We start from the raw sequence: 17,483 nt of genomic DNA, 5'->3' as shown, positions 1-17,483 counted from the left end.
GTAGCCTATTATAACAACGTTAGTTCTAGCAGTAGCCAAATAATTACAATTCCCACCGTTGACCCAGAGGAAATGCTAACTTATGCCACCAGGTGTCGCAATAGCTTTATGAAGCTGGAGTTGTAAATAAAATAATAAGAAAATCTGTCAATAGCCTATGAGAGGGGATTCCGCAGTGAGCAATTTGGTAACACATTTTGGTTAACATATCTAGCATATGTTCTTTACGGGCGGAAGAAATAATACCATAATACTATCTGATCATTGTATTTGTTTTCTCCAGTAATTTGTCAATGGAGGGGCCATATTGAAAAATCCTAAAGCCAATTTCTATTTTACAAGCTTGGCTTGCATACAGTTTCAGGACCGAGTCCAGAAATGTTAACAACACCACTTAAACCCAAATTGTTGAATTATTAAGTTATTATATTGTGGAATGTGCACAAGAAAGCAGTCTGGACCCGATGCTCTTGAACAGCCCGTGCGCACTGAGAAGACCCCACTCAGACCTGCCATCGGATTGACGTCTCCTCAGTAGCAGAGAAGAGGGTATCACCTGGGAGTGAGAGCAGAGTCTACGAGGCCCACGGACACAGACGGTAGTACAAGAGCAGCAATTAAACGGCAGGATCAGCGAGGACAGCGTGGACGTCAATCGTTGCATGTGCACGCCTGTGTGCGCAGACGGGCGCACGAGAAAAGACGAGTTCAAAATAACACATGCTTGAATTAAATCGCTCATCACCATTGCACGCACGGACATGATTAAGGAACGTGCACATGATGAGAGGGAGAAAAGGAATGCGGCTATTATGAATTAATAAACCACAAATTCAGACGATAGTTTTTTTTTATCAAGTAAAACAAGGATTCCGCCTCGCCATGGAGAACCAAGTCACCGAGCTGCAGCAGGAAAGCTACGAGGACGTACGGAAAAGCGGCTATCTCCGCAAGCAGAAATCTATGCACCGGCGATTCTTCGTATTAAGGGCGGCATCGGAACAGGGCCCCGCTCGACTCGAATATTATGAGAACGAAAAGAAATTTCGCAGTAAATCACCTGTCCCTAAAAAAGCACTCAATCTGGAGACTTGCTTTAACATCAACAAGCGGGCGGATTCCAAGAACAAGCACATGATAGTGATGTATACCCGCGGGGAGAGCTTTGCCATCGCTGCAGACAGCGAGGAAGTCCAAAACGAGTGGTACCTGGCCATGCTGGACCTTCAATGTAAATGTAAGCAAGATAAATACACACAGTGATTATATTCCCTGTAGCCATAACGTCTAGTGTTAAATTTAGCTCGAACACGTTGGATTGACATCCATATGACATTCACAACAGATTTCTGGACATCATGGTGTTGGTATGGAACGGAATCCCTTCATAAATGAGTTAAATGCAATATGTAGTTTATTGTACTGTATTGGCTGAGGACAATTCATTATAGGCCCATAGCTGTTATTCTGAGCGCTTAATTACATCTAATGAGCAGGTGTATGGCGCGCTTCAGAGGGGTGGCAGACTGCGCTGATGAATGCGCTGGGTTTCAGCAGCAGAATCTGAATCCACACCATTTCGTTCTAGTATCCTACAATAATCGGTATCTCTAGATTTGTATCTCCAGGTTACATTTTTTATTGAACGGTTTCCAAATATATGCCACTCCATATATCCTACTGATGTATATATAGGCTATTCTCCACAGTGTGCAGCGCGGGCTGGTTGCACCCATTGCGGAGATGCAGCGTAGTAGCCCGTGTTGTTGTTTTTCTACACATTGCTCTGCATGTAGTGCGCGTAACCTACATTTCTGTGCTATGGCGTTGGCCGTGGGGAGGCGAACCGCAGAGTCCGTGTGTTCTTATTGGAAAACGGTTTCTGTCGGTTCCCTCGTGCCTCGGTTGTTATGCTGTAGCCTACCCCCCGCCCATTGCGCTAATATTAAATTACAACAACTGCTAACGAAAATAATTAATATTAAAATGAATATAGGCCTACGCAATTGGTTGCTTGTGATCTTATGCTCTGATCATCGTAACACATTCAGATCGTATTTTTATTGCATATAATTATCATAGGTTGTTTCATTTATTTGAACCTATGGCATTATTACAACAGTGAAGTGTGTGTTTCCTAAAGGGGCTTGTTGCTGGTGTTAGAATCTCTCTAGAATAAGTGCTGTTTCAGCACTTACATGACAAACCATGCTTCATGCGGACAAATTCAGTTTTTAACAGAATTCTTCAGCAGGCGTTGTCTTTTATCATGTTACATTTAGAAAAAAAATTACAAAATAATATAGCATTGTCTGACATACATTTTTACACTCAATCACCGCTTTGTTACTGTTATATCATGAATGGTTCATTGTGCAGTTGAACTTTCATCTTCATTATTAGAATTAGTGATAGTGTTATAATGCAGAACATGCTCAATCCCTAAACTGTGTACCACACCGATACACTTCAGGTGTTGAGTCTTGTCTTCCTGTCCAACTCAGTAGAGTCTATTCTCTATGTCTTTTGTTTAGTGTTGGTCTTAGTAAATATCAAATGTATGTTGATCTCTGTGTTGTTACCAGGTAAAAGCCCTGAAGACTGTGGCAGTGGAGGTGAGTGTGGCCTCCCCTCCCCCGGCGCCGCCTTCAAGGAGGTGTGGCAGGTGAAGGTGTGGCCTAAGGGGCTAGGTCAGGCCCGGAACTTGATCGGCATCCACCGCCTGTGCCTGACTGACAAGACGGTGAACTTTGTGAAGCTGAACTCGGACGTAGCCGCCGTGGTCCTACAGCTGATGAACGTGCGCCGCTGCGGACACTCTGAGAACTTCTTCTTCATCGAGGTGGGCCGATCGGCCATGACGGGACCAGGGGAGTTCTGGATGCAGGTGGAGGACTCCGTGGTGGCCCAGCACATGCATGAGACCCTGCTGGAGGCCATGAAGGCCCTGAGCGAGGAGTTCCGTCAGCGGAGCAAGTCCCAGACCGTGGGGGCCTCGGGGGGCGGGGGGACCGCCTCCAACCCTATCAGCGTCCCTAGTCGCCGCCACCACCCCAACCTGCCCCCCAGCCAGGTTGGCTTCTCCAGGAGGGCCCGGACCGAGACCCCCGGCGCCGGGGGAGGGAACAGCACCAGCACGTCCCCCACGCCACGCCATGGATTCCCCAGGGCCAGGACCGCCAGTATTGGGGGTCGGGCGGAGGACGGTGGGACCTCCACAAGGGGGGCTTGGGCGAGCTCCAGCCCCAGTCTGAACGGATCCTGCTCCACCACCCCCACCTTCAGGCCCAAACCCACCAGGGCTCCCACCCCCGCCAAGATCACCCTCAGCTTGGCTCGCTACACCCCCAACCCCGCTCCCTCCCCGGCTCCAAGCCTCTCCTCCAGCTCGGGTCACGGCTCCGAGTGTGGGCTGGTGGGGGCGGCGGTCGGAGGGGTAGCAATCTGCTCCTACACTCGCATCCCACAGAGAGTTTCCGTCTCTGGGTCTCCCAGTGACTACGGCTCCTCAGATGAGTACGGCTCCAGCCCAGGGGAGCACTCCCTCCTGGTGCCCAGTCTGCCAGGGGGTTCCCTCGGGGGGCTGGGTCTCCACGCCTATGGAGAGGTGTCCTCCAGCTACATAGTGATGGGCCAAAGGGAGGGTCTCCCCGGCTCTCACAAGCACTCCCATGGCCGCAGGGTGCTGCGTCGCTCGTCCAGCAGGGAGTGCGAGGCGGAGAGGAAGCTGCTGAGCAAGAGGGCGTCCCTGCCCACGTCCGCCCAGGAGCGCCTCGCCCCGCGCAGGAAGGACGAGGAAGAGGACGAGGACGAAAAGTATGCGGTGATGTCGAGGAGCGTCAGCCGGGAGGCCCTCGTCTCGTCGCGGGGCTCCGGGGGCGAGCGGGGCAGGGCGAGGGCGGTAGGGGAGGCCCGGGGGAGGGCAGACCCGGGGAGGGGCGAGCCGGCAGGAGGGAGAGGAGACGGGAAGGTGGACAGCGGCTACATGTCCATGCAGCCTGGCGTGACGGCTCCTCCTGCCTCCCTCCCGCTCTCCGTCGCTGTGTCCGAGTCCTGCGCTAAACCGGACGACGAGTACATGGCCATGACCCCCAACAGCAGCGTCTCCCCCCCCCAACACATCCGCCCGCCGGTGTCCGAGGGATACATGGTGATGTCCCCCAGTAGCAGCTGCTCTCCAGACCTGCACGGCATGGCCATGTGGGGCAGCAGAGGCAGCATCGAGAGCCGGGCCGGCAGCGACTACATGAACATGTCCCCCATCAGCATCCGCTCTGCCTGCAGTACCCCTCCCTCGCACCAGGAGCAGCACCCCCTCCAGCCCAAGATGGCCTGCTCCTACTTCTCCCTGCCACGCTCCTACCAGCACACGCTCTCCACTCGCTTCGAGGATGACCTGGGCCAGTGCAAAGGCAAGCAGGGCGGCGGTGAACGCGATGGTTCTAGGAGCAGAGGAAAACAGGGGGGTTACAGCAAGAGAGACAAGGCCAACGTAGGGCATGGGGGAGCCGGCCCTCTCTCCCTCTCCTCCTCCTCCTTCTCCTCCAGCTCGGCCAGCAGTGAGAGCCTGGAGGACAAGCCCATGTCGGTGGCTGCGAGCGGGGTGCTCCGGCTAACCAGAATAGGCCCGGGGTACAGAAGCTCAGGAGCGCGCTCCAAAGAAGGAAGCCACCAGCAGAAACGTGGCTCCGGTGGTCCGGGGCCTCAGCACCAGAGGAAGGGCAGGCCCCTCAGCGTGTCTGTGGACATGTCTAAAGCCAACACGCTGCCCAGGGTGAAGGAAAGCCTCCTTCCTGCCGCCTCGCAGAGTCCCGGTGAGTACGTGAGCATCATGTTCGGGGGGAACGGGCTGTCGGGGACGCACGGTGCCCCTCGGCCCGTGCACCGCCCGGCCCTGTGCCAGGACTCCACCGGCCTCCCTCGCAGCTTCTCAGCCCCGCTGTCCACCTCTGCTGAGTACGTCAACATGGACCTGGGGAGCTCCCCCTCCCTGACCCCTGAGGGGTCGTCGTTCGGCTCCCTGCGGGGCCCCACCGCCCCTCAGGCCCGAGACGAGTGCAGGAGGCCGCCTCTCGCAGCAACGGAGGGCAGCGGACGGCACAGGACTGCCGCGGCCATGGCAACCGCGTTGTCGGACTCCCTATTCACAGAATACACGGAGATGGCCTTCAGCCAGGTTGGCCCCGCCCCTTCCCTGGGCTCCGCCCCCTCACGGGGCCCCGTCTCCTCACTTGGCCCCGCCTCCCCTGTCGGAGCCTCGCTCCGCACCTCAGAGCAGGACCCTGGCCTGGTCGTCTCCACGGCGACGGCCTTCTCCTCTCCTGACAAGGGCAGCCGGCTGGTCAGAGATGACCCTTTGGGAAGAAGACGCCACCATTCAGAGACCTTCATGACCTCCCTGTCCCAGCACCCCTCCTCCTCGGCCCAGTTCCTGGTCGCCTCCGGGGCTCACCAGGGGATGGAAGCCTCTCTGTGGGAAAACGGCCAGCCAGCCACACCCGCCACACAGTCCTCCTCAGCACTGTCAGCTGAACACGGCCTTAACTACATCGATCTGGACCTGGCCATGAGGGAGAGCCTCCAGACAGGGCTGGAGGGAGCTTCCGCCCCCCACAGCCTCTTCAGCCCCGGCCCCGGGGGGGGCCTGGGGACCAACGCCATTGCTAGCCTCAACACCTATGCCAGTATTGACTTCTACAAGTCTGAGGAGCTGAGAGCACAGCAGAACAGTCGGAAGGATGGCAAAGGTAAGGTCTTTACAGACAGGCCTTCCTGCTTCAAGGCAACTGAATACAGACTTAGTTAAAGCCATTTAGTGAAAGAAGAAATGGTCCTGAATGCTAACTTAATAAATGTGCTCATATAAATCAGCAGTCCCAGTCTCTCTCATGTATAGTTAGTTACTTCATGTACTGTAGGTCATAGATATAGCAGTCATAGATATATTGTATTCAGTCAATAAATATAAAGGCGATCAAAATCCACCTCAAAATCCTGTGCAGTGACCAGAGTTCTTCATTTTGTGAGTGAAGACTGTTTATTGGATAGTGTCCACGTATTATCCTTGAGCCCTATGGCAGAACCTGGATAAGCACAGTGTGCCAGAGAGACTGGAGAAGAGAGCAAGGTATTTTGGGACTTTAGATTTTCTTTGCTTACGTCAAAGGAAGCCTCATTCGCTTTGTTTCCTTAGTGATGCCAATGAAAGTGTTGTTGTTTTTACTCGACTCCTGCTTCCACTTTGACTCCCCCCTCCTCCCCCCCCTCCACCATCACCACCCACAGGGTCAGTGTTTACCTGCGCTCACTCTGCAACCCACAGAGTTTGTATGTTTGTGTTTGTAGGTTGTTTTCTTGCCCTTGTTGATGGTGGTGAGTGGTATGCCTGTGGCTCGCTCTGTGAACGTGAGCTTGCTGTGTGTGTGTGTGTGTGTGTGCTGTAACTACACACAATATGATCTCCCAGCTTTTGCTGCCTTTTATCGATGGGGAAAGACGGGTTCAAACTCAGCACTCTCTCCAGCCGACAGAGACAGAGAGCGTTTCCCTGGTTTCTCTCCACAGCTCTCCTCTCTTTGAATTCATGTCAAAGCGTACGGGCCTCGGCCACCCCGGTCACTGTGTCAGATCACTGCGGTCTGTCTGTCTGGGAGACGGGATGCGGCGCTCTCCTTAATGGGCTCCTCTCGTCGGAGGAGAATGTGGTCTTGCTAACAACAGGAAGTGGTCCTGACGCGGAACTTGCCTTCAGGCTAGACGGTGGTGATTCTCTGCCAAGGCGCTAGAGATTACGCTCTCGTTATCACAAGTGGGCGTTCGCAGAGCCGAGCAAATTGATTTGTCTGCTGGTAACGAGCCATTTTACATGGATGGATGTGGAGGAGCCGGGCCCGGGTGAGGGGGGTTGGGGGAGGGGTCAGGTGAGGGGGGTCAAGGCAAGGACCAGGTGGAGGGTTTTGGGCAGGGGCCAGGAGTGGATGTTGTGTCACGTGTGTTCCTGGGGGGTTCCTGGCTGGAGGGGGTTAGGGGGCCCTGAAAGGTTGTGGACGCTGGGGAGGAAACCAGGGTTGTTAAGAGGAATAACCGTGGATTAGCCAGATTATGGAGGAGGGGGATGGGCGTTTTAAATGTTGTTTGAAACGCAGAGGCTTGGCCAACTGCAGGAAGAGAAACAAATATAAAGACGCTAGGCAGGTAATGCAGGGTACAGCAGAACTTATAAACTGAGATGCTTGGTTATGTCCTTCAGTCTCTGTGACTCTAATTGTCCTTCCAAAGACCTGTTTCCACGTTCCCACATAAACAATACCTTTCTACAGCAAGTGAACATAACAGTTCTGTAGTCTCTCCAAGTATAATGGACAGAGTAAATGGCTTCTCAGAAGCTTGTACGACAGCGTATCAGATACAAATCAAAGCTGCAAACGTGCCAAAAATAGAATTGTTGGATGTGTCTCTCGACATGCCAGATGAGGCAGCGTTGGGGGCCTGTTCAGTCTGGAGGATGGAGGGAGACAGACGAACGCATTTCCCACTGGCCCTGTTTAATGATCTGTGTTCAGATTGGGACAGAGACAAGGAACCAGATCTATTGATTGACATAAGCCACAGGAGGGTCATTTAGGAGGGATCAATCCCCTGTACCATTTGCGAGGAACAGAGAGTGGAGGCGACTGGATTCTCGTTGTATGACTGAATAAATAAATTAAAAGTTCAGTCGAGATCAGATTTGTTGTGATCGGATTTCCAATTGGGATAGAGACAAGGAAGCAGATCTATTGATAGTAGTCACTAGTCACAGAAGGGGGGAGTTCTTCTAATTTTGTGGACAGACATATTAAACGTATTGGTCTAGTAACTTCAGGATGCAGGGTTGTCTGTACACAAGAGGAGGGCTTTGGAGTCTGTGGCTGAGAGATGCGACTTTGCTAATGGACATAATCACTGCCAAGGTGAAACAGTACTAGTGCTTTTGTGCAGCAGTCAATCTGCTATATTCACTCAACAAAGACTTCAAATTGAAATCATCTTAATTATTTATTCAGTCTCAGAAAAGGAGTATCTGTTACTTTCCTGGAAATGTTACGGCGAGTTTATCATTCCTAGATCATCATTGATTCTAACTGATTATTGTCATTCATAGATAAGCATAGATCATTCGTTTTTAGAAGGTTTAAAGATTGTTTCTTTCTCTTTTGTTACAGAATGTTAATGACCCATCTTCTTCCTGAAGACATTCCTGCTGACACAGCACCTGTGCTGTAGCTGGACTCAGAAGGGAATTGGTTGGCGAGGTTGTACGTCTTCCCAACAAACGTCCAATAGGAAGAGGAGTTGCGTCAGTGAAGACACACCCATCATACCATGATGAACTCTTTTACATCCTGTCTGTTCGGTGCAATTTACCAAATGTACCAAATGTGTGCCAAATGTCTGCTGGCTAAATGACAGGGTTACTGAAGTGCGAACATCCAGCCAATGGAGAGAGATTATCAGAACTTCCGCCTGACAACTCGGAGTCCTGGATATTTTCTTGTTCCTCAACATAAACTTCAAATTGTTATATAAATGTGATATATTATAATGGTACATACGAAAAGATATATCGTATACATAATTAAAGCTACATAGATATATTATATACATATATACTTTTTTAAGGAAGTGCCTCATTTTTGATTGTAGCTGTTTTTACACAAGGAATCTTGAACACCGGTCAACAAGAAAGGAAAAATATGTCTATGTCCTTTCTTGAATTTAATTTGTGTGTTCCAAAAATTGTGAATATGTTAAAAATGACAACCCGTATTAGAACCTTATATTCTACTTGTAAGCTTAATCAACCTGCCTTACAGTGTCAGTCAGAAGTTGTAGATGAGTAGAAACCTGTTTACTTTCTGCTGCTCCTCACACCTCAGCCTCGCTTCAGATCACAACTCAAACACACACACACACACGCACACAGACACACATACACACACACACACACACATACACGCATACACACACGCACACACACATACACACACTTATCTAGCTCCCAACAAACACACACACTTATACAGGGTACAACATTTCAGATGAACTCTAATGATTGCCTAATTTGTATTGCAGACACTCATGGTGTCACCCGCTTTGATATTTCAGTTTTAATAGTAGATCCATTCGTCCCACATATTAAACCTTCAGACTCACTTTCCACACATACCTCCTCTCCCATCAGTGCAAAGATGATCTCCTTACAGTAAATAAACAGGGTAAGATTCACCACACAGTTCCTCTGTGCATCTGGTCAGGACGCTCAAGTGCCTGGCTAAGCTCTTCAATGTCCACACTCACTCAGTTACACTCTACCAGTTACACTCACTCAGTTACACTCTGTCTCTCGCTGTCCCTGTCTCCTGCTACTGTCCCTGTCTCCTACTACTGTCCCTGTCTCCTGCTACTGTCCCTGTCTCCTGCTACTGTCCCTGTCTCCTGCTACTGTCCCTGTCTCCTGCTACTGTCCCTGTCTCCTGCTACTGTCCCCTCAGAGTCCCTAGATCCCCTAGTAGGGACGTGCCCAGTGATGAAACAGTTTTTCATGTTTGATGTTCAAACCTAGAAAATTCCAGTCTGAAGTGTGGTCATTGTTAATTCCATGCGGCCAGCAGTTAATCAGACGGAATTATGTTGGTTGTTTTTGATCTTTTGATTTCATAGGCCAATATGCAGAGGATTTCCAGAGTCTCCTTGTTTGTGAGGCTCTGTATTGTGAGATATCTCACACACACCAGCTGAGTCCTGAGCCTAAACATTTCTGTAAGGATCGTTACCGTCCCTGCCATGTTTCATTTCATTATTTGCACTTAAGCTGTTTTGTTGTTTTTCATTTGATCACGTTGTCACGTCATCTAATTGCGTCTAACGTTTCATCTGATTGGTTTTTGAAATAACTTGAATTGAACACAGCCCATTCCTGCCAGTATCTTCTGCTTATTGCCGAAATGTTTGTGCCAAAATCTGGAATTACAGATAGACAGTATGATATACATTTACGTCATTACATTTAAGGTAGATATAAAACCAATGCTGTTAGTTCAGGTCTCTCTAAATCTATGTTTCTTTAATCTACCTTTCTTGCTCCCATGAAATGATTATTCTAATTGGGGATTGTCATCAGTGATCTTCTCCTACCTCATAATCATCTCCAGGAATCTGAGCAGATGCGACAGTTGGTCCTAATCCCCTTGTGCAGTCTGAGAAGGGTTCAGAATCTGATCTAAGTCCCCAACAATTTAGTCTTATAGAGTCCGGTGTGGTACCTACTCTACTGTGGTCTACTATGGCCGCTAGACAAACGTCAAAACAACAGCGTTGTCTTTGAGTCTGTATTCTTTTACCTCATGTTTTCAATGCAATTTTAATTATTGCCTTACTGTCTGTACTAACGGTCATTCGACACCCAAGCAGCTGTACAAACGCGCTTTGCATTCTACAATAATCGGAATTCCGTCCGAACGTTCTGAACATTCATACTTTGAAGAAACGCAGAGTTTTTCCTAAGAGGTCGTAGCCTGTTGAGAGCAATGCCTCATACAAAATGTTGTTGAAGAAAGGCGTTTAAAATCGCCTGCTAGGAGATGAGGGAAAAGGGTATGATATGTACAATCAGGGTAATGGTCACAATTACCAAGAGAAGTGTACCTATTTTAAAGCTATTATAACAGTTTGACTATGATGTGTATTGTAAAGATAAGGAAATGGAATGTGTACAGTACAGTATTCTGTGTATAGGGGTGTAGGTATTGGGGTGCGGGTGGGGAGGGGGGGTGGTGTGGGGGTGGGGGGGGGGTGACATGACATGTTATGGTAACAAATCTGTAGATGGAAACCGTTCAAACAGATAACTACTGATGATCTTTGCCTGTGGTGTAGACAGTCACTTTGTTTCGTTGGAGAAAAAAAAGATGGACATTCCCTATCTCAAAAGTCTACTGTTTTCTTTTCTTTGACTTATTGTATGCGTGAGAGTGCGAATATTTTCCCAAAACTATTTGGAAAATAATTCTAACATGATTTGCCACAGTAGAAAACAAGAGCAGTCTAGACTGTAAGCCATCCTGGAGTGCAGGATTAGCTCTGTCGACAGAGGGTGTGCTGTGTGCGTGTGTGTATGTTTATGTGAGTGTGTGATATCAGTATTATAGTGTTCATACACACCCCACGTCTATCACGCCAGACACAGAGAGCATCTGAGATCCATGTACTTCTCTGCCCTCTGCCCTACATCCACCAAACACCTTCCAAGGAATGTTTTCAACTTCTAGACTGTTTTCTCTAACAACCTCTGAACATGCATTTTGAGAGATTTTCAGGTTAATCTTTGTGTCAATGTTTATAGTTTGTTTATATACCAATGGTTTACTTTAATGACAGTATACAGTATGTATTTTAATACAATAAAGTCTTAGCATAAAAACATACATTGTATTAGTTCATGCTAAATAACGTTTGTCCAAAAGGTCCTATAAGTCTGACAGTCAAATCTTAACAACGATGTATAGTGCCCACTTGGTGTCATCGGTGCAAAGTCATGAGAAAGTTCATACATTTCCTGAACACAGGAAAAAGGCAATGAAGCCTTTATATATAACTCTCACAATTGTTCATAAAAATATAAAACTTTTTTGTTTGACAAATTCCAGTAAACATCAAATCAAGTACGTAAATGCCGGTTCCCTCCAATCAATGTAAAAAATAATGTCCTGAGGAAAATTGTTACTTCTAAGTTTTTTTTTTAAATTGAGTTTATGAAGTTCCTGCCGATCAGACCCCCCTAACTTCTCCAAACACAGTTGAGACGTAAGATTCAACCATGTGTGAAAGCAAATGACCTGCACCAAAAGCAACATCAACTCAAGTTTGACCACAAAGACAATTACTGGCCCTTTTTGCTTGGGAAGACAGCAGTGTTCTGGAACAAAATATTAAAACTAAGCAAGCCCGGGTTTCCATCTTGGAGAGACAGTACAACCAGGCGAGGAAGCATCTACCTGGCACACCCAGCCCTGGCTGGGCTCTGTGCTGTCTGGAGGTGGACTGAGATTCAGGAGGCCACAGCCAGGTACAGAGTCATCTGAATCCCCCAAAATGTCCCCATCATAGTAATCATCATCGTCGTAAAACTGAGGAGCATAAGAATTTGAGTCTTTAAAGGATTCAAATTGATTCAATTTAAATGCATTTCAGATATATCTTTTTTTTCCATTCCATTGTAACTGCCTCTTATTCCGTGTTTTAAGTATCTACTCAGTTTGAACCTGCATGCAGCCTCTGCTCTGCAATAAAATCCTCTACCACTGAGGTGGTCAGAGCTATGCCAGAGAACTATTTGAGAGCTATACGAGAGCTATACAACTAGTAGACCAAGTGATGACCAGGTGAATAATTACATTGTTTACTGCGAGTTGGTGTTGGCGTACCGGTGTTGATCCTGTGTCATCTGCAGAGCCTTCTGTCAAGTCATCCATGACCCACAGACGCTGCCCTTTGGCCCTTAACAACACCCAGTCCTGGACTCAGACACAGTAAACATGAGACATTAGGAAAAATTAATTTACTGTATGTTACCGGTAGGTCTTTCAGTAGAAACCACAGCAAAAAAAGTTAAACTGTAAATGTGTTTGTTTGTTTTGTTCATTTAACCTTAGAGGAAACTATAACCATGATGTTGATACAAAAGGTATTACTACACAGTTGGTTAATGTAATGTTGTTGTAGTATTGCTATGTAGTTGTACCTTGTTATTTAGATTCAGTGTTGCAAGGGTGGTGTTCCTCTGCTTGCAGAAGTGTTGGGCGCTGGAACAATCTCCCTCACCCTCCCAAAAAAGGTAGAAGATCCTCTGGTGATGGAACCAGACCTCATCACCCTGCCCTAAAACTGCAGACACAAAGTCAAAAGTCTTTAAATTCATCAAATTAAAAAATAGACTCAGATTAATAAAATAAAGTTAAGATAAAAAGAGAATAAAATAGAAAAAGTAACGGTGCACACAGTCCATAACTCCAATCAAAGGCTGTCTTTGATTTGAATAGATGACAGTTGTAGATGTCAGCAGATGTGGTCGGCTAAGCCCCCAGATAACTTCCTGTTTTTTCTCATGGTCTCCAGAGCTATAAGCCTATAGCCAGCAATATAATAGAGAGAATCTCTTTATCCATGGTTAGAAACTAAACATTATTCCTCTTTTACAGACTTAAACCCATTTGTGTTGGCAGAGGAAGCTACCCACCTCTATTCATGGGAGGGACAGAGTCAGTGAGCTGATGATCTACCCAAAGAGAAAGCAACAATAGTCATTAGAATCATTCAAAGTTGGACAATTTCAAGCAAAGCCACACTTTATGCTCAAATAATGCCATTAATTGTTATTAGTGCTGAAGAGGATTTGTATGGCATTACTCACAGTGAACACCCACGATTATGAGAATGACGACTAATAACAGTATTGTAACGAAGGAGGACAACAGGAAAGCTGGATGTCTGAGTCTCACCGGTAGTTGTCGCCCTAGAGTTGGTAAAAAGCCACAATTACATTTTATCAAATTCTCATTTAAAACTGAACAAGTTCACAGTCCATGTATGCTTTGATTCAAAAGCGACATACAAATAGTGTATGTAATCAAAACAGTAACCTATGAGTAAATACAATTTAAGCCCCCATGATTAATTGATTTTCAGTAGCCTACCAACCTTCTTCCAATCTGACAACATTTAAGGCTGGAGACTGCAGAGTTTGGTAGATGTCTTCAGTCTTTGATTCTGGCCCATATGTGGTCTGCTGTATATTTGTAGCATCCTCATAGTCGGACATTTCAACCCATTTCCTCTGAGACAGCTCCATTTCACTTGCTCTCACTCAAACAACCAATTGAGCAAAAATGGGTAGAATGAAAGAGGAAGGATGGACTTTAACACATACGTCAGCCACATACGTCATGTTAGCGGTGACCTAATTTAAGTAAGTAAGTAGGTGAGACTTTATTTATGTTGCACATTTCATACAAGAATTGTAGCTCAAGGTGCTTTACATAAAATCAATAAAAACAATAGTACAAGTGATAAAAGTAATCATTCAAATAGCAAATCTATAAAAACAATAATATAACTAATAAAAGTAGTAAAACCCTTTTGAGATAAAATTACTTAAATCCTTTGGTAAAAAGTTAGGTTTTAAGCTGTCTTTTAAAAATGTCTAGCGTGTTTGCTTCCCTAATATTTATGGGTAATTTGTTCCATAGTTTTGGGGCGTAATTGACAAAGGCCGAATCACCAATCTTCTTATGACTGCTTCTGGTGACCTCTCATAGGCCTGCATTTGATGATCGCAGTGTTCTAGCTGGTGTGTAGTTTATAAGGGACTTACCAATGTAGCTAGGCCCTTGTCCGTGTAGAGCTTTGTATGTGAGGAAAAGGACCATAAAGTCAATTCTGAAGGTAACAGGGAGCCAGTGTAAAGTAGCTAGGACAGGACTAATGTGTTTATATGTGTGTCTCCTTTTAGTTATGGTTAATAATCTAGCTGCAGAATTTTGAATGAGCTGTAGTCTTTCAGTGGTTTTCTTGGGAAGACCAGTGAAAAGTGCGTTACAGTAGTCCAGCCGGCTGGATATAAAAGCATGAATGAACTTCCCTGCATCATTTTGGTTATGAATGGTCCTACCTTTGCTATATTCCTCAGGTGAAAGAAAGCTGTTTTGGTCACTTTATTAATGTGAAAGTTGAAATTCAAATCTGAGTCCAGAATTACACCGAGATTCATCACCTCTGGTTTAAGACAGGGGGTTAAGCCTCCTAGATTCTTAGTAAGCATCTCTCTTTTGGATTTGGGGCCACATAGTATGACTTCGGTTTTGTCTTCGTTTCATTTAAGAAAGTTATCCATCATCCATTTGTTTATTGCCAACAGGCAGTTGGTAATGGCATTGATGGCCGTTACATCGTTGGTTTCAGTGGATATACATAGTTGTGTGTCGTCCGCATTGCTATGGAAATCTATCTTATGTTCTCCGATTATGTCGCAGAGTGGCAACATATAAAGAGAAAAAAGTAATGGACCTAAGCAGCTTCCTTGAGCAACCCCATAGCAGATATCATGTTTCTTGGCCCTATGGTTTCCTAAACTAGCTTAAAACTTCCTTCCTGTGATACATGATTTCATCCAGTTCAATACACTATCCGTGAACCCAATAAGCTTTCCAAGGAATGTTTTCAACTTTTAGACTGTTTTCTCTAACAACCTCTGAACATGCGTTTTGAGAGATTTTCAGCTTCTTGATTTTCATCTTTTTGTCAATGTTTATAGTTTGTTTATATTTATACCAATGGTTTACCTAATGACAGTATCCAGTATGTATTTTTATAAAATTAAGTCTTAGCATAAAGACATACATTGTGTTAGTTCATGATAAATAACTTTTGTCCTACAAGGTCCTATAAGTCTGACAGTCAAATCTTAACAATGATACATAGTGCCCCCTTGGTGTCATCGGTGCAAAGTCATGAGAAAGTTCATACATTTCCTGAACACTGGAAAAAGGCAATGAAGCCTTTATATATAACTATCTCACAATTGTTCATAAAAATATGAAACTTTTTTATTTGACAGATTCTGGTAAACATCAAATCAAGTATGTAATTGCGTGTTCTCTCCAACCAATGTAAAAAATAATGTTCTGAGAAAAATTGTTCCTTTTAAGTGTTTCATCTTTATTGAGTTTATGAAGTTCCTGCCGATCAGACCCCCCTAACTTCTCAAAAACACAGTTAAAACGTAAGATTCAACCATGTGTCAAAGCAAATTACCTGCAATAAAAGCAACATTAACTCAAGATTGACCACAAAGAAAATTGGCCCTTTTTGCTTGGGAAGACAGCAGTGTTCTGGAACAAAATATTAAAACTAAGCAAGCCCGGGTTTCCATCTTGGAGAGACAAGCAGTCCTCCTCTCAGGTACAACCAGGCGAGGAAGCATCTACCTGGCACACCCAGCCCTGACTGGGCTCTGTGCTGTCTGGAGGTGGACTGAGATTCAGGAGGCCACAGCCAGGTACAGAGTCATCTGAATCCCCCAAAATGTCCCCATCTGAGTAATCATCATCGTCGTCAAACTGAGGAGCATAAGAATTTGAGTCTTTAAAGGATTTAAATTGATTCAATTTAAATGCATTTCATATATATATTTTTTTTCCATTCCATTGTAACTGCCTCTTATTCCGTGTTTTAAGTATCTACTCAGTTTGAACCTGCATGCAGCATCTCTGCAATAAAATCCTCTACCACTGAGGTGGTCAGAGCTATGCCAGAGAACTATTTGAGAGCTATACGAGAACTATACAACTAGTAGACCAAGTGATGACCAGGTGAATAATTACATTGTTTACTGCGAGTTGGTGTTGGCGTACCGGTGTTGATCCTGTGTCATCTGCAGAGCCTTCTGTCAAGTCATCCACGACCCACAGACGCTGCCCTTTGGCCCTGAACAACACCCAGTCCTGGACTCACACACACACACACACACACACACAGACACACACAGACACAGTAAACATGAGACATTAGGAAAAATTAATTTACTGTATGTTACCGGTAGGTCTTTCAGTAGAAACCACAGCAAAAAAATAGAAACTGTAAATGTGTTTGTTTGTTTTGTTCATTTAACCTTAGAGGAAACTATAACCATGATGTTGATACAAAAGGTATTACTACACAGTTGGTTAATGTAATGTTGTTGTAGTATTGCTATGTAGTTGTACCTTGTTATTTAGATTCAGTGTTGCAAGGGTGGCGTTCCTCTGCTTGCAGAAGTGTTGGGCGCTGGAACAATCTCCCTCACCCTCCCAGAAAAGGTAGAAGATCCTGTGGTGATGGAACCAGACCTCATCAGCCTGCCCTTGAACTGCAGACACAAAGTCAAAAGTCTTTAAATTCATCAAGTTAAAAAATAGACTTAGATTATGAAATAAAGTTAAGTTAAAAAGAGAATAAAATAGAAAAAGTAAAAGGTGCACACAGTCCATAACTCGAATCAAAGGCTATATATAAATATGTCTGTGGTTTGAATAGATGACACTTGTGAATTGACGGCAGATGTGGTCAGCTAAGCCCTCAGCTAACTTCCTGTTGTTTCTCATGGTCTCCAGAGCTATAAGCCCATAGCCAGCAATAAAAAGAATATCTTTATCCATGGTTAGAAAAACTAAACATTATTCCTCTTTTACTGACTTAAACCCATTTGTGTTGGCAGAGGAAGCTACCCACCTGTATTCATGGGAGGGACAGAGTCAGTGAGCTGATGATCTACCCAAAGAGAAAGCATCAATAGTCATTACAATCATTCAAAGTTGGAAAATGTCATGCCAAGCCACACTTTATGCTCAAATAATGCCATTAATTGATAGGCCTACTAGTGCTGAAGAGGATTTGTATGGCATTACTCA

At 45.7% G+C, this 17,483-nt stretch overlaps 2 protein-coding genes across 3 annotated transcripts; one reads left to right on the top strand and one right to left on the bottom strand.

Annotated features, from left to right (window-relative positions):
- Positions 1-621: 621 nt before the first annotated feature.
- si:ch211-284e13.4 (insulin receptor substrate 1-B) lies at positions 622-8,271 on the top strand. Its single transcript, XM_047020652.1, has 3 exons — positions 622-1,237; positions 2,586-5,747; positions 8,205-8,271. The coding sequence occupies exons 1-3, from the start codon at positions 883-885 to the stop codon at positions 8,210-8,212; spliced, it is 3,525 nt and encodes a 1,174-aa protein (XP_046876608.1). The 5' UTR covers positions 622-882; the 3' UTR covers positions 8,213-8,271.
- Positions 8,272-11,376: 3,105 nt separating this feature from the next.
- LOC124467761 lies at positions 11,377-13,931 on the bottom strand. 2 transcript variants are annotated; one of them, XM_047020179.1, is made up of 6 exons: positions 13,738-13,931; positions 13,451-13,552; positions 13,277-13,315; positions 12,782-12,924; positions 12,435-12,554; positions 11,377-12,167 (listed from the first exon to the last, which is right to left on the bottom strand). In XM_047020179.1, exons 1-6 carry the CDS (start codon positions 13,886-13,888, stop codon positions 11,976-11,978), a joined length of 747 nt encoding a protein of 248 aa, XP_046876135.1. In that variant the 5' UTR covers positions 13,889-13,931; the 3' UTR covers positions 11,377-11,975. The 2 variants fall into 2 exon arrangements, with proteins under 2 accessions (XP_046876135.1, XP_046876136.1); XM_047020180.1 differs by having other exon boundaries at positions 12,465-12,554.
- Between the last annotated feature and the right edge of the window lie 3,552 nt (positions 13,932-17,483).

The sequence above is a fragment of the Hypomesus transpacificus genome, chromosome 5 (assembly GCF_021917145.1).
Source record: "Hypomesus transpacificus isolate Combined female chromosome 5, fHypTra1, whole genome shotgun sequence".
Lineage (NCBI taxonomy): Eukaryota > Metazoa > Chordata > Actinopteri > Osmeriformes > Osmeridae > Hypomesus > Hypomesus transpacificus.
Note: the sequence above shows the minus strand (reverse complement) of the source record. Positions and strands in the feature narration are given on the sequence as shown.